General features: G+C 49.4%; 1 protein-coding gene across 1 annotated transcript in view; it reads right to left on the reverse strand.

Moving 5' to 3' along the window:
• The window catches only part of LOC126529702 (ATP-binding cassette sub-family C member 2-like), an 89,022-nt gene extending 79,469 nt beyond the window's left edge, over nt 1-9,553 (reverse strand). The window contains exon 1 of the mRNA XM_072284608.1: nt 9,469-9,553. Coding sequence (XP_072140709.1) covers nt 9,469-9,553 — 85 coding nt within the window. The remainder of the gene's footprint in view (nt 1-9,468) is intronic.
• Between the last annotated feature and the right edge of the window lie 7,250 nt (nt 9,554-16,803).

Consider the following 16,803-nt stretch of genomic DNA (forward strand, 5'->3'; position numbering starts at 1 on the left):
TATTCAGCCGCTCCGTAAGACCATTCGTCTGCGGGTGGTAAGCCGTTGTCCTCCTGTGCCTTGTCTGACTGTATTTCAGAATGGCTTGGGTGAGCTCCGCTGTAAAGGCCGTTCCTCGGTCGGTGATGAGGACTTCTGGGGCGCCATGTCGCAGCAGAATGTTTTCGACAAAGAATTTCGCCACTTCGGCTGCGCTACCTTTCGGCAGTGCTTTTGTTTCAGCGAAGCGGGTGAGGTAGTCCGTCGCCACGACTATCCACTTATTTCCGGTTATTGACGTCGGAAAGGGTCCCAACAAGTCCATCCCGATCTGCTGGAATGGTCGGCAAGGAGGCTCGATTGGCTGTAGTAATCCGGCTGGCCTTGTCGGCGGTGTCTTGCGTCGCTGACAGTCTCGGCATGTTCTAACATAACGGGTGACGTCGGCGGTCAGGCGCGGCCAATAATACTTTTCTTGTATCCTCGATAGTGTCCGGGAAAATCCGAGGTGTCCAGCGGTCGGATCGTCATGTAGGGCGTGCAATACTTCTGGACGAAGTCCTGACGGGACAACAAGAAGGTAATTGGCGCGGACTGGTGAGAAGTTCTTCTTCACGAGTAGACTGTCTTGAAGTGTGAAGGAAGATAATCCGCGCTTAAATGCCCTGGGAACAACGTCGGTGTGCCCTTCCAAATAATCGACGAGGCCTTTAAGTTCCGGGTCCGCTCGTTGTTGTTCGGCGAAGTCTTCCGCGCTTATTATTCCAAGGAAGGCGTCGTCATCCTCGTCATCTGGCGGCGGCGGGTCAATGGGGGCGCGTGATAGGCAATCGGCGTCTGAGTGTTTTCGTCCGGACTTGTATGTTACAGTGATGTATTCTTGTAGTCTCAGGCTCCACCGTGCCAACCGTCCTGAGGGATCCTTTAAATTCGCTAGCCAACACAAGGCGTGATGGTCGCTGACGACTTTGAATGGCCTGCCATATAGGTAAGGGCGAAATTTCGCTGTAGCCCAAACGATGGCGAGGCATTCCTTTTCGGTTGTAGAATAATTGCCTTCCGCTTTTGACAACGACCGGCTAGCGTAAGCTATCACGTGTTCATGTCCATCTTTTCTCTGGACCAGGACGGCGCCGAGGCCTAGGCTGCTGGCGTCAGTGTGGATTTCGGTATCGGCGTGCTCGTCGAAGTGCGCAAGTACAGGCGGCGACTGCATGCGTCGTTTGAGTTCTTGAAATGCGTCGGCCTGCGGCGTTTCCCACTTGAACTCGACGTCACATTTAGTTAGCTGCGTCAGCGGCTCAGCGATGCGTGAAAAGTTCTTGACAAATCGCCTGTAGTAGGCACACATGCCAAGAAATCTACGCACTGCCTTCTTGTCGATGGGCTGTGGGAACTTTGCTATGGCAGCTGTCTTCTGCGGGTCGGGGCGGACTCCAGATTTGCCGATGACGTGGCCTAAAAATAGAAGCTCCTCGTAAGCGAAGCGGCACTTTTCCGGCTTCAGAGTAAGTCCTGATGACCTGATGGCCTCTAGTACTGTTGCCAGCCGCCTAAGGTGAACGTCGAAATTTCCGGCGAAGGCGACGACGTCATCCAAGTAAACGAGACAGGTCTGCCACTTCAATCCTGCTAAAACCGTGTCCATCACGCGCTGGAACGTTGCAGGCGCCGAGCACAGTCCGAATGGCATAACCTTGAACTCGTAGAGGCCGTCTGGGGTGATGAAGGCGGTCTTTTCGCGATCTCTTTCGTCGACTTCTATTTGCCAATAGCCAGACTTGAGGTCCATGGACGAGAAGTATTTAGCGTTGCAGAGCCGATCCAATGCGTCGTCTATCCGTGGGAGGGGGTATACGTCCTTCTTCGTGATCTTGTTCAGACGACGATAATCGACGCAGAAACGTAGGGTTCCGTCCTTTTTCTTTACCAGAACAACAGGGGATGCCCACGGGCTTTTCGACGGCTGGATGATGTCGTCGCGCAACATTTCATCGACTTGTTCTCTTATAGCTTCACGTTCTCGCGCCGAAACTCGGTAAGGGCTCTGATGGAGTGGTCGAGCGCATTCCTCGGTGATTATGCGATGCTTGGAGACTGGTGTTTGTCGAATCCTCGATGACGTCGAAAAGCAGCCTTTGTATCGTCGGAGCAGACTTCTGAGCTGCTGTTGCTTAATCATAGGGAGATTTGGATTAATGTCGTAGTCTGGTTCGGGAACCATGGTCGTCGGGGTAGATGCGGCGGAATCCGAGAGGACAAACGCATTACTTGTTTCCAGAATTTCCTCGATGTACGCGATCGTCGTGCCCTTGTTGATGTGCTTGAACTCCTGGCTGAAGTTTGTCAGCAACACTTCAGTTTTCCCTCCATGCAGTCGAGCGATCCCTCTTGCGACGCAAATTTCACGGTCTAGCAGTAGACGTTGGTCGCCTTCGATGACGCCTTCTACGTCAGCGGGTGTTTCGGTGCTGACCGAAATAACAATGCTGCAGCGAGGCGGGATGCTCACTTGATCTTCTAGCACACTCAAGGCGTGATGGCTACGAGGGCTCTCCGGCGGCATTGCTTTATCTTCCGACAGCGTTACTGACTTCGACTTCAGGTTGATGATTGCGCCGTGTTGGTCCAGGAAGTCCATACCGAGAATGACGTCTCGTGAACACTGTTGGAGGATAACGAAGGTGGCAGGGTAAGTCCGGTCATGAATGGTTATTCTTGCCGTGCAGATCCCAGTCGGCGTGATGAGGTGTCCTCCAGCGGTGCGAATCTGAGGGCCTTCCCATGCGGTCTTAACTTTCTTCAACTGGGCGGCGATGTGTCCACTCATTACGGAGTAATCGGCCCCTGTGTCGACTAAGGCAGTGACTGCGTGGCCGTCGAGAAGCACGTCGAGGTCGGTTGTTCTTTGTCTGGCATTGCAGTTAGGTCTTGGCGTTGGATCACGGCTGCGTCGTGTTGAACTGAAGTTGGAACGTCTCGTCGTCAAGTCGTCTTTCGTCGGTGTAGTTTTGGCTTCCATACTTCGTCGGGACGGCGGCGTGTCGTTATGTCGTCGAGATGGTCTCTGCGTCGTCTTCGTCGGCGGCGGAGGATCTTCGTCAGTTCGACGAACAGCAACCGCACCTCCATCGGTTGCTGCTTTTAGTTTTCCGGGTATGGGCTCGCAGAGCGGCCCCGGGCTGGGCCAGTGTATGGACGGCGCTGCGGCGACAGGTAGCGGCCTGGTGACGGCGAACGGGACGGTCGTCGAGGGCTCAACTGAGTAGCGGCGAGGTAGTCGTCGATGTCACGAGGGCGTTCACCTTCCCTCGGGCGCTGTGCGTTCACGGCGAAGCCTCGCAATCCCAGGTCGCGGTATGGGCATCGGCGGTACACGTGGCCGGCTTCGCCGCAGTGGTAGCAGAGCGGGCGGTGATCGGGGGCGCGCCAAATATCCGTCTTCCTCGCGTAGGTGCGCTGGGCGACGGGTGGGCGTGCTGGCGGCGGCGGCGGTGGACGACGGAATTGTGGCGTTACAGGGCCCTGGCGTTGTCGCGGAGGGGGAGCTTGACGGCGTGCGACGGCGGCGTAAGTCATCGCTTCTGGCTGGGGCTGTGGTAATTGTGGTTGCACCTCAGGAACTCCTAGCGATCGGTGCACCTCTTCTTTCACGATGCCGGCGATCGAGGCCACTTGAGGCTGCGACGATGGCAAGACCTTGCGCAGTTCTTCGTGCACGACTGCCCTGATGGTCTCGCATAAATCGTCCGTGGCCAGTGATTGAATTCCGGAGTAGCATGTTGGCTTGGTGCGTCGGTCAAATTGCCGGTTCCGCAATTCCAGTGTCTTCTCGATGCTCGTCGCCTCACGGAGAAACTCGTCGACGGTCTTCGGTGGGCTTCTTACCATACCGGCGAAAAGTTCCTCCTTTACACCACGCATCAGTAGACGTACTTTCTTCTCCTCTGACATTTCTGGGTCGGCGTGGCGGAACAGACGGCTCATTTCCTCAGTGAAAATCGCTATCGTCTCATTCGGCAGCTGCGCTCTTGTCTCCAGTAGAGCTTGGGTTCGCTCTTTGCGCACGACGCTTTGAAATGTTTGCAGGAAGCCTCTTCGGAAGAGGTCCCACGTCGTCAAGGTGGCTTCTCGATTCTCGAACCACGTCTTGGCGGCGTCCTCCAATGCGAAATAGACATGTCGTAGCTTGTCGTCGCTTGCCCAGTTGTTAAACGTAGCGACCCTCTCATACGTTTCCAGCCATGTTTCCGGGTCCTCAAATGTGGAACCGCGGAACGTTGATGGTTCCCTGGGCTGCTGCAGCACGATGGGGGACGCTGGGGCTGCCATTGCGGTTGCCTTGGCCACAATCTTCTTGGTCTTCTCAGGTAGAGGTCCGTGCTCCGGGGGCAGCTGTTGAAGACGGCGGCTTGCTCGGTGGTCCGGGACTACGATGGTGTTCTGTTTGTGGTCTGGGCTGGGATCACGGCTTGTCGGCGGCGTCCTGTACATGGACGAAAAGCACCTCCACCAGATGTCACGTGGTGGTGACGTAGAAGAACACAGTAGCAATACTGTGAACGAGAAAACTAACTTTTATTGGGCGAACTTGTGCCCACAAAACAGGCTACACTTCTAGCACAACGAAAGCGGCGAACACAGTCGGCGATCGTCGGAAATCTGATCTGCGGGTCAAGCGGGTCGGCTTTTATAGAGCAGTCGTCGAATGTTCCAGACTAATCGTTCGGACCCGCGTGCCTTCCACAAAGTTCTACACCATTCGCGTCAGGTGATAAAATCAGATAACATAAGTCTCGACGACAACAGACAGCGGATAGAAGCATCGATAACTTTCCAGAAACTTCGGATACATGCAGGCGCGTCCCATGCTGTGCGATTACATTTGTTAGGCGGCGAAACGTGGTTGCCCGATAAAGATAAGTACACGTGTCAATATGCTCTTACATGGAGGGGGTTTACGTATCGGGAGCCAGTGTAAATAACGTAAAATGAGCCTTTTTTCCTTCATTCATACTACCGGACGTACTCGTCGATGGGCTTGATGGATTCCTGGCCGAAACGCCACCTCGAGCCGCAACACCATGTGAACTGCGGGACCGGCAACAGCCTTGGCTGCGGAACCGGCAACCTGCCTTGCTCTACCCCTGTCACAGCTGGGACCTAAACAGGTCCTATGCACAAGGTAAGGACACTGCGATTGGATCCTAGACCAAAAGGCCGACCACGTCGGCCATGTCTACGTTCACACCGCGCTCTCTTTGTCGGAGTTCCACGCGATTGCGTGTCTAGTTTCCTTCCGCTCTCCCATGGTGGCGGTCTCGTCGAGGCGTCCACGTGACTAGTTTCCTCCGGCCTCGGGGGGCTGTAGGCCCGTCCTCCACGCGATTAACAATACATGTGTGTGCGTACCTTTCACCACGATGACCCCCGATCAAGGCATTCAATCAGTTCGTACCTTTGCTCAAAATTCCATGTCACGTCTATGTCATGCCCTAAACAACTCGCGGGTCATCCACCTATACAGAGTGGATTGGCTTGTGATCTTTTTGCTCATGTAACGCATAGGAAAAATACGTTACAGATATCCTCGTAACCTGTTTTTACATCGCATATTACACAGCAAGCACTTGCACGTTGCGAGCTAGCTGCTCCTAAAGCCATGTACTACATGATGCCTGAGGTTAAAGGAATGCTGTGCTTCGGCCTTTTTGCCTCTGAAAGACACTGGCTAGTGCTCCCAGGGCTATCTTGTGCACACAAACATAAATCCACAAGAACATGGATGAAAGTGGTGTAGTAATTGGTGAAGCACTGCACGCGAGTGCGTATGATGTCGGTCGTCTCCCACGTGTGGCATTTCAGAGCACTGTCATGGGCCTCGACTTTATAGATTACTCATAAAGATAACAAATACCTACCCGAATGCTTTCTCAGGGTTCATTGTCTGACACTAAATTTATGCAGCCTATACTATTTTTTAGCTAATGTGAAATTAACTTCAGGTAACTATTAAAGCTTTAGGAATACCGAAAACATGTTTAGATTTTCAACAAAGAAACACTCACAAAGTGCGCGCACGATATTCAAGAACAGTAGCTCATATCACTGACGACATATTTAGAAACTGCTATGGTATTTTTGTCACAGATAATGGAGACAGCTTTTGAAGAGTGAAGCAGGCCAGTATGTTTAAGGTGCTTCCAATTCTGTGCTTCGACTCCACTGCACATGCACGTGGCTCCAAAGGAGCCGAAGCTACTGGTAGTCAATAGGTGCAAGCACATTTGAATGCTTGCTATTGACGGTTTAAAGAAGGTGAATGACACATAGAGTGACCTGCGTTAATGCAGACTGCTCATATTCTTGTCCAAGAAAGGACTGAATGCTTCAACTTGAACTTCAACACCTCAAGTTTTTCATTGATGGCTTCAATGATAAGAATTGACATTAGGCACTTGAATGCCGTAATTTCAGTTTCTGAAATTTCTAGCATACTGAAAAGATTTTGCGCCAAAAAACAACACACACAAGAAAGACGACGACCCCACGGGCGCTACTTCAACTGTTTAATGAGGTAAGCAGGGTAGAGCCGAAGAAATAAGAGTGGCCTATAGTGGTTCCATACATCCATAAAGTCACGCACAGCCTCAAAAAAGTGGCTAACCGGTATGATGTACCGGTGGTGTTCTCCGCTCCCCAAAAGCTTGCCCAGCTAAGCCGTCGCATAACTTGCGAAAGCCAAATGCCTGGCTGTCAGAAGAAGCATGGCCAGCGTTTCGTAAAGTGTGCCACAAACGTGGTATATGAAATTCTTCTGTCCTGCGGGAAATCCTACATTGGACAGACGGGGCGTTGTGTCAACGACCGCCTTAGGGAACATGCAAAAGGTATTAAGAATAATGAAGGTGAGCGACTTGTGGATCACTGCAGGGCTCGCACCGATTGTTTTCCACGGTTCCGCGATGCGAGGATTTTGGGTAGAGGCAATCATCAGACATCACGTGAAACATTGGAAGCCTTCTTACCCTGCTTACCTTGTACATCAAGAAAGCGGGTCCGAACTGTGTTAGTGATACGTCGGTTTTTCTTTACGATGCTGAGCTGAAGTTTCTATCGCGCCTACTCTGATAAAAACCTTGTACTCCATGTTGCCTTGTACGCATGCGCGGTGTTGTGAAGGGCTATATATGACGAATGCTTTCACCCTCATTAAACAGTTGAAGTAGCGCCCGTGGTGTCGTCGTCTTTCTTGTGTGTGTTGTTTCTTGGCGCAACATTTTTTCAGTATGCAAGATCACCAACTAACCCAGCAGTTAACTCTTCTGAAACTTCTAGCTCAGCTTTTTTCTTTAATTTCAGAAATTGCAGTGGAAGCACACAAGGCATACTAAGGATGTCGGAGTAGGGCCTGGCGTCTGCACAATGGCAGGTTTCTTCAGAATTCACCAGCAGCGTATATTACAAAAGTCACCAATGAGCCTCTGCGGACGCCACAATAAAAAACTAAAAACAAATAAAAAAGAAAAATATAGACAATGGGCCACGCTATCAAAACCAGACAAGAAATATAATAAAACGAACAAGCACAAGCTGAACATATAAAGAATTTTAAGTCTATCATGCTTTCAGACACCAACGGCGCCTATTTCAAGCTTTACTGCTCATTTTACAAAAATAATTTGGAATTATTTGTAGCTCAAACAGCTTAAGGAGGGGGAGACTCTAAAAGGCGTCTCTAAAGGATTACAAATTGAGGAGTAATGCACATGGTAGTGATTTTTAAATTTTTGATGTGGTATCAGTTGTAGTTGGTTTCTCTATAAAGCACAATGTCTCTAAAAACCATTGAACAGCGACTCTCTGTCGCGATGACACACACTTTCTGTCGTGGCGTTAGAAATGTACCACTTTATATTGCAACAACTGTTATGGTGCCCCCTACAGAAGCGCGTTCCGTCACGACGCTTTAAAATTGTGTCAGTTTCGCATCGGCGGTGTACACTGATATTTTCTCCTGCGCGGTATTGAATGGTGCGTTCTCTGATACCGGCAATGCTGTTAACACCGACACTAGTATTAAAGTCGACGTGGCCAATTGTCGTAATTGCGCCGCGACGACGAGGCACCAGCAACGCCCTACAGGCCTCCTCAAAATTGGCCACTAAACAATATCATAGCATCTGTATGCGTATCCATGTTGTTTTATTTGGTAAGATGTGGCACACGGGCCTGTGGAATTACACGTGCCATTACGCTGACACATTAGTTAATTTCCCCGAAATATTGCATAAGCTTTTGCGAAGCGGTAAAGAAGTTTTGGGCTGCTCCACAAAGTTGCGTGAAAAACTGTCTCGCTCAGGTGTCAGTATTCTAGCACAGCGCTGCCGTTGAAACCGGTAAGCCGCCCAAATGAGCACTCATCCGCCAATGTTCATGTAGCTATTTTGTATTGAAGACACGAAATCTATGCTCGCTCAAAAGCGTAAAGAGTGAGGGACAGCTGTAGAAATTAGCAGTAGCAATTTACCCTAACAGTGTCCCTGGTCATCGTTGTCTATTTATGAATTTCTAAACTGATATGGATATGGTAAAGCAAAATTGATCTTCTAGCACTCTACGATGCTACTTGTCGATGGTAAGAACACTTTTGCTCTTCTAGAGAGGCACCAGTTGACGCGGCGGAACGAAAGCGCACCTTGGCTGTCAACATACAAATGTAAACACGAACGCGGGCAGAGGTTCTTACTGTTGACATGGGGAAAATATACATGCCCAGTCCCGTGGAACCAACGTTCGCACGCACAGTGTGAACGCTGCCTTTTCTGTGTGACTTTCGTTGTGCCCTCCATTCTCTGACTATGCGAAACTGGTTGACGTCCGGTTAAATGCTACTGTAATAAATATCATGAAAGAAAAGAGAAATCGGCGTGGTCCACTGGTAAGGTACTAAGTTTGGGATCGCCAGGTGGCAAGTTGGAATACCTGGCGGAAGAGTATTTTTTTTACTTATTTTTGCACTAACAAATTTACATAGCCATGAAGAGTTCCGTGCCAATTTTTAATTAAATATTGATCAAGAACTACAGAACGTCCGACTACAGGACGTCACACTACAGGCAACAGAACGTCCCGAAATACGACTTTATGCTTCTTTTTCCAGCGAAAGATATTGAATGATAGACATACGCTTGAAGGAGGAACTAGGCGAAGAGTTTTAAGGTGCAGGAAATATATGGCCATGCTGCTGTTACAGTTGGCGTTGTTACTTTTTTTTTTGTGCACCCGAACTTTGTCGCAGCTATTATACCCTGCTTTAAAAAAAAACAGACTTTCTTAGATGTGGCTAACTGTGTCTCTTATTGCGCGAATCCTGGCTTATCAGTATTTGATTCGAAGGTCGGTGTCATAAGTATTTAGTTTAAATGTGACATATTCGCTATATTCCACGAAAGTTCCAAGATAAGTTTAAGTGAAACAGCTAAGTACCTGCTTCAGGATATTTTTCGGCGGGCATTGCTTCCTCTTCCAATCCAGATTCTTCAGCGCAGCACAGCTTTACCACACGACTCATGGCAAAAGACATCTGCGAATGGCGAGAAAATAAATTCCGTTGCTGTTCATGGTATTTCGAAATGTACTTTCAAGTGCTTATTGTCACGTTGTAGTGACGAGGGAAAACGACGTAGTAACAAAGCTGAGTTACGAATTCAACTTCTTATTGGCTGAACTAATGCCCATCAAAACAAAAAACACCAAAGCACGCCAGATCGGCGAGCAGAGTCGGTAACGTTCGAAATTCTGATATCAAGCGCGACGGATATTTACACGTGGCTCAGGGAACATTTCAGCGCTGGTGCTCGCGTGCCTTCCCGAATGTAAAACGTTACTCGCGTCGTGCATGCAGCTTGGTTACTGAGGGTTCAACGAAAACATATACAATAGATACAACGAAAACATATACAACAGGTACAACCACTGCTAATGTAGAGCTAGATAAGAACACAACGAAAAAGCGCAGCCCAGCATTCGCTTTTCCCTCGCACTATGGCCCATTGGAACGCGTTGCTTGAAAATATGCTAATGATTGATAATGTGAAAACATTTTTGAAAGTGTCTTATTGAACCATCTGCGATATTGTTACAAGCACAGGGAAAAGGGGTTTATTTAGCCATGCGAGAGCAGGAACAGCAGGCTACGAACAGTAGAACTGGCCGCTGCACAGTCTTCGTTCTCCTCTTCCCTTCTCTTCTTGATCCCCGCGTCCCTTTTACGCGCTTGGACGCAACATACCTCTCCTCGCAGACAAAGCCCACTGCGCGAGTCAACTTGCTTGTCGCGGCATGCATTATTTCAACCTTGCGACATGCGCGACTTGTGTCCTAGCAGAACGTCTACCAGTGTTCGTGAGGCGCACGAGAGTATAGTTCACTTCGGTGACTTTTTCGATGACAACATACGGTCCATCGTAGTTTTGCAGCAGCTTTTGGCACAAACCGCGCTTCCTTGTGGGAGTCCAAAGCCAAACAATATCACCAGGGTGATATGTAACAGGCCGATGTCGTGCGTCGTAGCGGGCTTTGGAGTTTTCTTGCGATGTCAAAGTCCGCAGACGCGCAAGTCTCCGAGCCTCTCCAGCGAGGCATAGCTTATCGGCGACCGTGGGATTGTCGTTGTGGTAAAAAGGGAGGACAGTGTCGAGCGTATAACAGGGCGGCCGATCATATAGAAGGAAGAAGGGGCTGTAGCCGATTGTCTCGTGTTTGGCGGTGTTGTAGGCGTAAGTAATAAACGGTAGAACTTCATCCTAATTCTTATGACTGGACGCAACATAGATGGAAAGCATATTGGTGATTATTGGTGATTAGTGCGCTCAGTGAGGCCGTTCGTTTGCGGATGATACGGCGTCGGCGTCGAGTGCCTGAGGTGCAAGTTACATAAACGCACAAGCTCTTCCACGATATCCGCCTTGAATTGACGTCCCCGGTCGCTTATAGTAACACCGGGCGGTCCATGTCGCAGAAAATAACGTGAAGTAAGAAGAGCGACACTTCGGTGCCAGTGGCTGATGGTATAGCCGCCGTCTCGCAATAGCATGTGAAATAGTCGGCGGTTCCCCTTAGATGACTGAGGAAAGGGGCCTAACAGATCAATTCCAACTTGCCGAAAGGGTGAGCTGGGAGGCGGCACAGGTTAAAGGAGACCAGATGGGGCAGTGGTTGGGCGTTTCCGACGTGGGCACTGTATGCAGGTGGCGACGTACAACTCAACCCAATGTCGCATCCGGGGCCAGTAAAGGCGTTGTTGAATGCGATAAAGGGTGCGCACAGTGCCTAAGTGACCGGAGGTAGGGTCATCGTGCATAGCCTGAAGGATTGCTGGCCGGAGACGCTCCGGCACCACTAGAAGGAAGCGTGCACCCGTGCTTGAGTACTTCCTTTTGTACAGGACCCGTCACGTACACAGTAGCTGCTTGTTGCACTTAAATGGGCAGAAGTCAAGAGTGGCTCCGATTTGGTGTCTGTCCATTGTTCTGCTTTGAACGCATCAATATCTGGAAAAGTGGATGTCACAGAAGCGACGAGATGATCAAAATAGTCTGCGTCGCATTTCGCCGTGGTAAGCGGCATAAGGGAACGGCAGTCGGCGTCAGCATGTTTTCGGCCACTCTTGTAGGAAACAGTGAAGTTATATTCCTGCAACCTCAGAGCCCAGCGCGCAAGGCGACCACAAGGGTCGCGAAGGTTCACGAGCCAGCACAGGGAATGGTGGTCTGTGACGACTAGGAATGAGCGTCCGTACAAGTATCAGCGAAATCGCTGAACCGCAAAGATTCCAGCGAGGCATTCTTGCTCTGTCACCGTGCAATTGCGTTCAGGTTTGCTTAATGAGCGGCTTGCATAAGCAATCATGTGCTGACGGTCGTCATAGCGTTGGACCAAGGCGGCACCCAGACGCACGCCACTAGCATCTGTGTGGATTTCTGTCGGCGCAGTAGGATTGAAGTGGCGAAGGATAGGTCGGGAGGTCAGCAGGAACTTCAACTGACGAAATGCAGAATCACACTCGGGTGTCCACTCAAACCGTGCGTCTTTACGTAGCAGATTTGTCAGAGGATAAGTGACTCCAGCAAAACCAAGAATGAATCGGCGAAATTAAGAGCAAAGACCCAGAAAACTACGAAGTTGCTTCACTGTCAGCGGTGCACTGAATGCCTCAACAGCTGTCGTCTTGAGGGGATCAGGCCAGATACCAGCTTTGTCAATAAGATGACCCAGCACAAGGGTTTGACGGTCACCAAAGTTACATTTCTTGGAGTTCAGAACCAGGTGAGCGTTTTTGATGCAGTCTAGGAAAATACCCAGGCGCGTATTGTGCTCATGGAATGTGCACCCGAATATAACAACGTCGTGAAGGTAGCACATACAGATGTTCCACTTTAACCCACGTAAAATGGTGTCCATGAACCTTTCAAAGGTTGCTGGAGCGTTGCAGAACCCAAATGGCATCACATTGAATCTGAATAATCCATCCGGGGTTATGAAGGCCGTTTTCTCCTTGTCTGCCGGGTGTATCGGGATTTGCCAATATCCTGAGCGTGGGTCCACTGAAAAATAAGAGGCCTAATGAAGGCAATCAATTGCATCATACACCGGGGCAGCGGATAGACATACTTCTTAGTCACGGCATTTAATCTTCGATAATAGACGCAAGATCTCCAGTCACCGTCTTATCTTTCGGACAAGTATGACCAGAGCTGCCCAAGAACTCGAGGACTCTTTTATTATCCCATTTTTCATCACTTCACTCACTTGTTCCCCGACTATCTTGCGCTCGTTAGGCGACACGCGATGAGGCTTTTTCAAGTTTCGCGCTGTTTCGGAGGCGTTATTGAAAAAATTTAAAAAAGAAAGAAAAAGAAGTGAAGAAGGTCAAATAGTCGAAAAGAAAGCTAAAGCGGTGGTGATACCATATTCTCATAAAGTGAGCATAATCTGAAACACGTCGCCGTGAAATACAAAATTCCTGTGGTTTTTGCCGCGCCGCGAAAACTTGCTACTTTGTGCTGCCTGATTGGTCCGGATGACTCTAAAAAAGTAGGGTGTTCTATTAAACATACGAACCCTTTTGTTAAATGTGAAGAAGGGGTAGTATACCACATACCACTGAACTGTGGAAAAGAGTATATCGGCCAAACTGGCCGATGTATTAATGAATGCCTGCGGGAGCATAAGCTTTCATTGAAAAATGGATATGGATCAAACTTGCCGGTTCATTGCAAGGTCTGCGGGAATGAGAATGAACAAGTATGTAAAGCAAGGCTTCATGATACGAAAATCATGTATAAAAGTAAAGATTCTGTTGCGCGTGAATTGTTGGAGGCCAACAAGATTAAAAAAAGAGGGGACAACTGTGTCAGTACCACGCCTTTGAATATATACACGGATGAAAGCATGTTTTTAGATAAGTTTTAGATGTAGGTTAAGCGTGATTCCCTTCATATATATCTTCAGTGTTCTCGCACGTGCGCATTCACATATTCAGTGTCCCTCTTTTTTCGTTCCCCTCTCCTGATGGCTATTTAATCAGCCACCTGTGACTTCAATAAACAGTTGCAAGTAGCGCCTTGTCCTGTCTGTATTTCTTCTTGTGTGCCGTCACTATTGGCGCTTCACCTATTGAAAGGCTTTTTCCTGATCGATTGTATGGCGTGTTCGAGACTCGGGAATAGAGAGCGCTTTGTCTGGCCGCGCAAAGTCAAACGATGACAGATGCTTAGAAAGCGTATCCACCAAGGTATGGCGCTCCCTTGTGCTGGCCGACTTGTTCATCATAGACAGAAGCTTTTTGTCAGCGACGTGGTCAAGGTTAGCAGGCCTCACACGGCGGGTCTATTAGTACGGCTACGGACGAAGACTTGTACTCTGTAAAGTACGCGAGTTTCAAGCCGTCTGGAAGCAGGACGGGTTCTGCCGAAGAGTTGGCCGTCCACAAGCCAGCACGCCCTTTGCCGATGGATACCACACAATGAGGGACAAAAACGTTCTTCTTCACACAATTTAGATGCATTGGCTCTGCGGAGGCATTGAAACTGTCTGGAAGTTCACCGCGACATACAACCGCCACGCACACAGTGGTGGACGCAGGCCACAAAGTTCACCTTGACTGAAAGTTTCCTCTTAGAGCCCGGACGAAACATGTCCATCGACGCAAACTTCCCCCATGCGACAATCGACGGTCGCGCCACACTGTCGCAAAAAGTCAATGCCCAAAATCTCTTGGTGCGTCGATTGGGGAATAACTGCAAATTCCGCTGGGAAAACTCCACCAGCCAAGGATACTTCATCCGTGCACACACAAACAGGGCGCAACGACTCGTCGCTCATTCCACAAAACGTTGCAGCCTGGTCCCACCCAAATACAACTTTTCGCCCTAACCGACCTTTAAAACCGAGACTCATTACGGATACAATTGCTGCGGTGTCCACTAAAGCCATTGTAGAAACATCATCAACAAGTGCATGCACTTTGTAATTAATAATAGCAACTGCATGGGACATTTCTGTCGATAGCACGTGTCGAGCGAGCTCACCCCCATGGGCCGCGCTAGCTAGTTTTCCGGTTGTAAAGGAGAGGCGGAGCGGCGCACTGGCGATGGAGAATGATGTAAACGCGGTGCACGAGAAGATGGCGGTGGCATCAAACTCCTGTCAGGTTCCGGCGAGCGGCTCCGAAAGCTTCTCTGCCAGTAATCGTTGCCGGGAGGGACGCCAGCTAACCAAGAGGTGGTGTACGGCTGTTGAGCTGTCCTCATAGGAAGTGTGGTCCTTGTTGAAAACCCGAATCGACTATTCCACGTTGTTGGGCGACGATTGCAAAACCTCGCTATTTGGCCCACGACACCGCATTAGAAACAGACTGGCAGATGCCGCAAATTTCTATGTTTCTCCATGTCGTCACGCATGTTGCTGTCGACTGCACAGCCAGCAGGTGGGTCACATTCCTCATGGCTAGGCATCAGCCGCCGGGAGGTGTGCGTGCGGCGAGGGCGTTGGTCGTAGTCATGATCTTGATAGCTCATGGTCCCTCTGGTTTGTGGGGTAGACCTATACTCAATGGTCGCTGAGTGAACCGCCGGTTGCCATGGGGTCGAAACGGCCATGTTTCTCATCTCGTGTGTTGAGTACGCACTAGTGATGCCGGGTGTGCAATAGTGCATCTCTTCCCAATGGAGCAACTCTTCGCGAAAAATCTGCCGTATTGTTGATGGAAGGTCAACACTTCAGTATATTTCTAGTTCGTCGGGCATCGCTAAAACAGCGCTTGTCTTCGGCGTCCTTTTTTGTCCCTCGCCTATGTATGCACTGTAAGTGACGATCAACACACGAGCTCGGGTCTACACTTGCCACCGTTCTAACATTAGCCAGGCGCCCAAACATCGGTATTATCCGCCACATCTTCAGCGTCTCAAAGGTCCTGCAGTGGCGAATGACGTCAGACACGGAATCCAAGTTTTCCTTGCCGATCAAAAAGTTGTAGACGTCTTCGGCTACTCCTTTCAACAAATGTCCAGCTTTGTGATCTTCAGACATATGAGAGTTGACTATTTTACACAGTCTCAGCACTTTGTCAATATAAGTCGTACAGGTCTCGCCGGGAACCTGAGCTCTTTGCGAAAGCGTCTGTTCAGCGCGTTTCTTTCTTGCACTAGAGTTTCCATAACACGCTCTGAGCTCCTCAACGAAACGCTCCCATGAAGGGAGCTTGTCTTCGTGATGCTCATACGAGACGAGCGCTGTGCCGGTAAGGGAAAACACGACATTGAACAATTGTGCGGTCAAGTTCCAACGGCTAGACCGGCTCACCCTTCGCTAGTTCATGTTACACTCGTCGACATCTTCTGCGGCTTTTCCTGCGAAAGTGAGTGGCACCCGGTAGTATTGCCATGAAACACCAGGTGCTGGCCTGGAAGCCCTCGTCAGGTCCGTCGGGAATCTGGCAGGCGTATTCAGACATTTCAGGTGAGGGTGGCTGAAGTCCGGCGAGACGACGGCTTCGGCGAAGTTGTAGCAGCGTAGGCTCCGTGGTTGCGAGGTGTACGCCGCACCGTCCACCAATTTGTTACCAGCACGGGGAAAAGGGGTTGATTTAGACATGCGAGAGCAAGACCAACAGGCTACGAACAGCAGGAATTGCAGCTGCACACTCTTTGTTCTCATGTTTCCTTTTCTTCTTGATCCCCGCGTCTTTTTTACGCGCTTGGACGCAGCAATATTGATGCTGTATTTAAACATCGTACTAAAGTTGTGTTTTCCCTAAGGTTATCACTCTTTCTTTTTTTCGCACGCCTTTGCATTTTGCGGCGCAACATGTTAGTATCTTGTAGGAGTCCCTCCTTTGTCCTCGGAATGTAGTATATCTTAACTAAATGAAAAAAATAAATGTTCCACAAGCTTCGGATGCAAAAAAAAAAAACGCCTCTTACACACAGCGATAAAATTATATTAGAGGTTGGCTCGGGAAAACGTTCACCGAAAACAATCTATGCTCGTATGAGTATGTTTTTTCATGCGCCGCTTCAAATCAAATCAAATCAAATCAGTTTATTTTCTTTGCATAAGGAGAGAGTTGCCGCGGAAAGCTGCGGATTTCACCAGATCGACAATGTGGCAGCCCCGACGCATGAGAACAACCGACATATAGTACAGACAATGTACAGTTTCGCGAAAACCTTTCACAAGCGCAACCCATAAGGAAACGGTTACTGTTTTGCCTTTCAAAATGAAAATAAAGCATTTAAATCAGTACACTTTTTCAAGCAG

The sequence above is a fragment of the Dermacentor andersoni genome, chromosome 9 (genome assembly GCF_023375885.2).
Source record: "Dermacentor andersoni chromosome 9, qqDerAnde1_hic_scaffold, whole genome shotgun sequence".
Lineage (NCBI taxonomy): Eukaryota > Metazoa > Arthropoda > Arachnida > Ixodida > Ixodidae > Dermacentor > Dermacentor andersoni.